General features: G+C 72.5%; 1 protein-coding gene across 1 annotated transcript; it reads right to left on the reverse strand.

The window, feature by feature from the left end:
* Nucleotides 1-353: 353 nt before the first annotated feature.
* Nucleotides 354-681, reverse strand: AURANDRAFT_69460 (expressed protein; the record flags this gene model as incomplete). The annotated part of the gene is made up of 1 exon (XM_009045230.1): nucleotides 354-681. A coding segment is annotated over one exon (328 nt), but the record flags the coding sequence as incomplete, so codon positions are not given.
* Between the last annotated feature and the right edge of the window lie 477 nt (nucleotides 682-1158).

The following is a 1158-nucleotide window of genomic DNA, read 5'->3' on the forward strand; positions in this document are numbered from 1 at the left end:
CGCGCGGCGCGGCGGCGGCGAGGAGCGCTTGCCACTGCCCGATCCCTGAGTTCCTCAATCAATCTAGAAATCGTGCACCGCTGCGGGAGTTTCCGCCCGGACGCCCTCCCGACGGGCTCCGGGAGCCGTGGCCCCGGCGGGCGCACCTTATAGAAATGACGAACGCCGAGCCCCCGAGCTCCAACGTCCAGAAAACGGCGAAACCGCCCAAACCCCGACGGCCGCGCGCGCGGTCCCGCGAAACCGGGCGCCGGTCGGCGCGATCGCGACGGATTTCCGCAATTTTTGGACCGTTCGACGGCGCTCGGCGCCGTCGTCGCGGCGCGGCGTCGACGACGGGCGCGTCCGGGAACGGGCGCCACTCCCCGCGACGCCGAAGCCGAGGGGCCCGGCCCGGAACGTGTGCTCGAAGACGAGGCCGTGCCCGTGCATGACGACGAGGTGCTCCTTCAAAATCTCCCGGAGCTTCGAACGCGCCTTCTCCTTGCGCCGCGGCGTCGTCTCGCCGCGCTCGTGGTCGCGCGCCGCGCGCCGGCCCTCGAGGCGCGCCTCGCGGAAGGCGCTGTCGAGGGGGTCGTAGCCCCGCTCCGACGCGGCGTCCGCGCCGCCGGGCTGCGACCGCCGCCGCGCCATGTGCCGCGCGTAGGTCTGCTGCAGGGACGCCTGCTTGGTCTCGGCCATGATTGCACGGCAGCGGGCCGCGACGCGGGTCAGGGCGCGGTCTCGGTGCTCGAGGCCAAGATCGTCTGCGGCGTCCCCATCGGCACGCCGAGTTTCGCGCAGGGCGCGATCGCGACCAAAGTCACCGAGATGTGCAGCTACACGAAAACCATCAACGACAAGCTCTGCTCGGTGGACCCGCAGTCCGCTTTTGCTCTCCTACGGAACTGTTCGACCCGGCGCCTGGACTTCCTCGCGTCCAACGCGTACCCATCCGACGGCGCCGCGTCGTACGCGCGGTTCGACGTCGCGGTCGACGAGGCCGCGCGGCTCGCGCTCGGCGCCGCCGGCCCCGGCATCTTGAGCGACACGCTCGCGAGCCGGCGCCTGCGGCTGCCCCTGTCCTTCGGCGGCGGCGGCCTGCGGTCGGTCTTCGCGACCGTGCCCGCAGCCTTCTGCGGTCGCCTCTTCGCCGTCGCGTCGAAGCTCAGCGCGGGG

This window comes from Aureococcus anophagefferens (assembly GCF_000186865.1).
Source record: "Aureococcus anophagefferens unplaced genomic scaffold AURANscaffold_1873, whole genome shotgun sequence".
In the NCBI taxonomy this organism is placed as follows: Eukaryota; class Pelagophyceae; order Pelagomonadales; family Pelagomonadaceae; genus Aureococcus; species Aureococcus anophagefferens.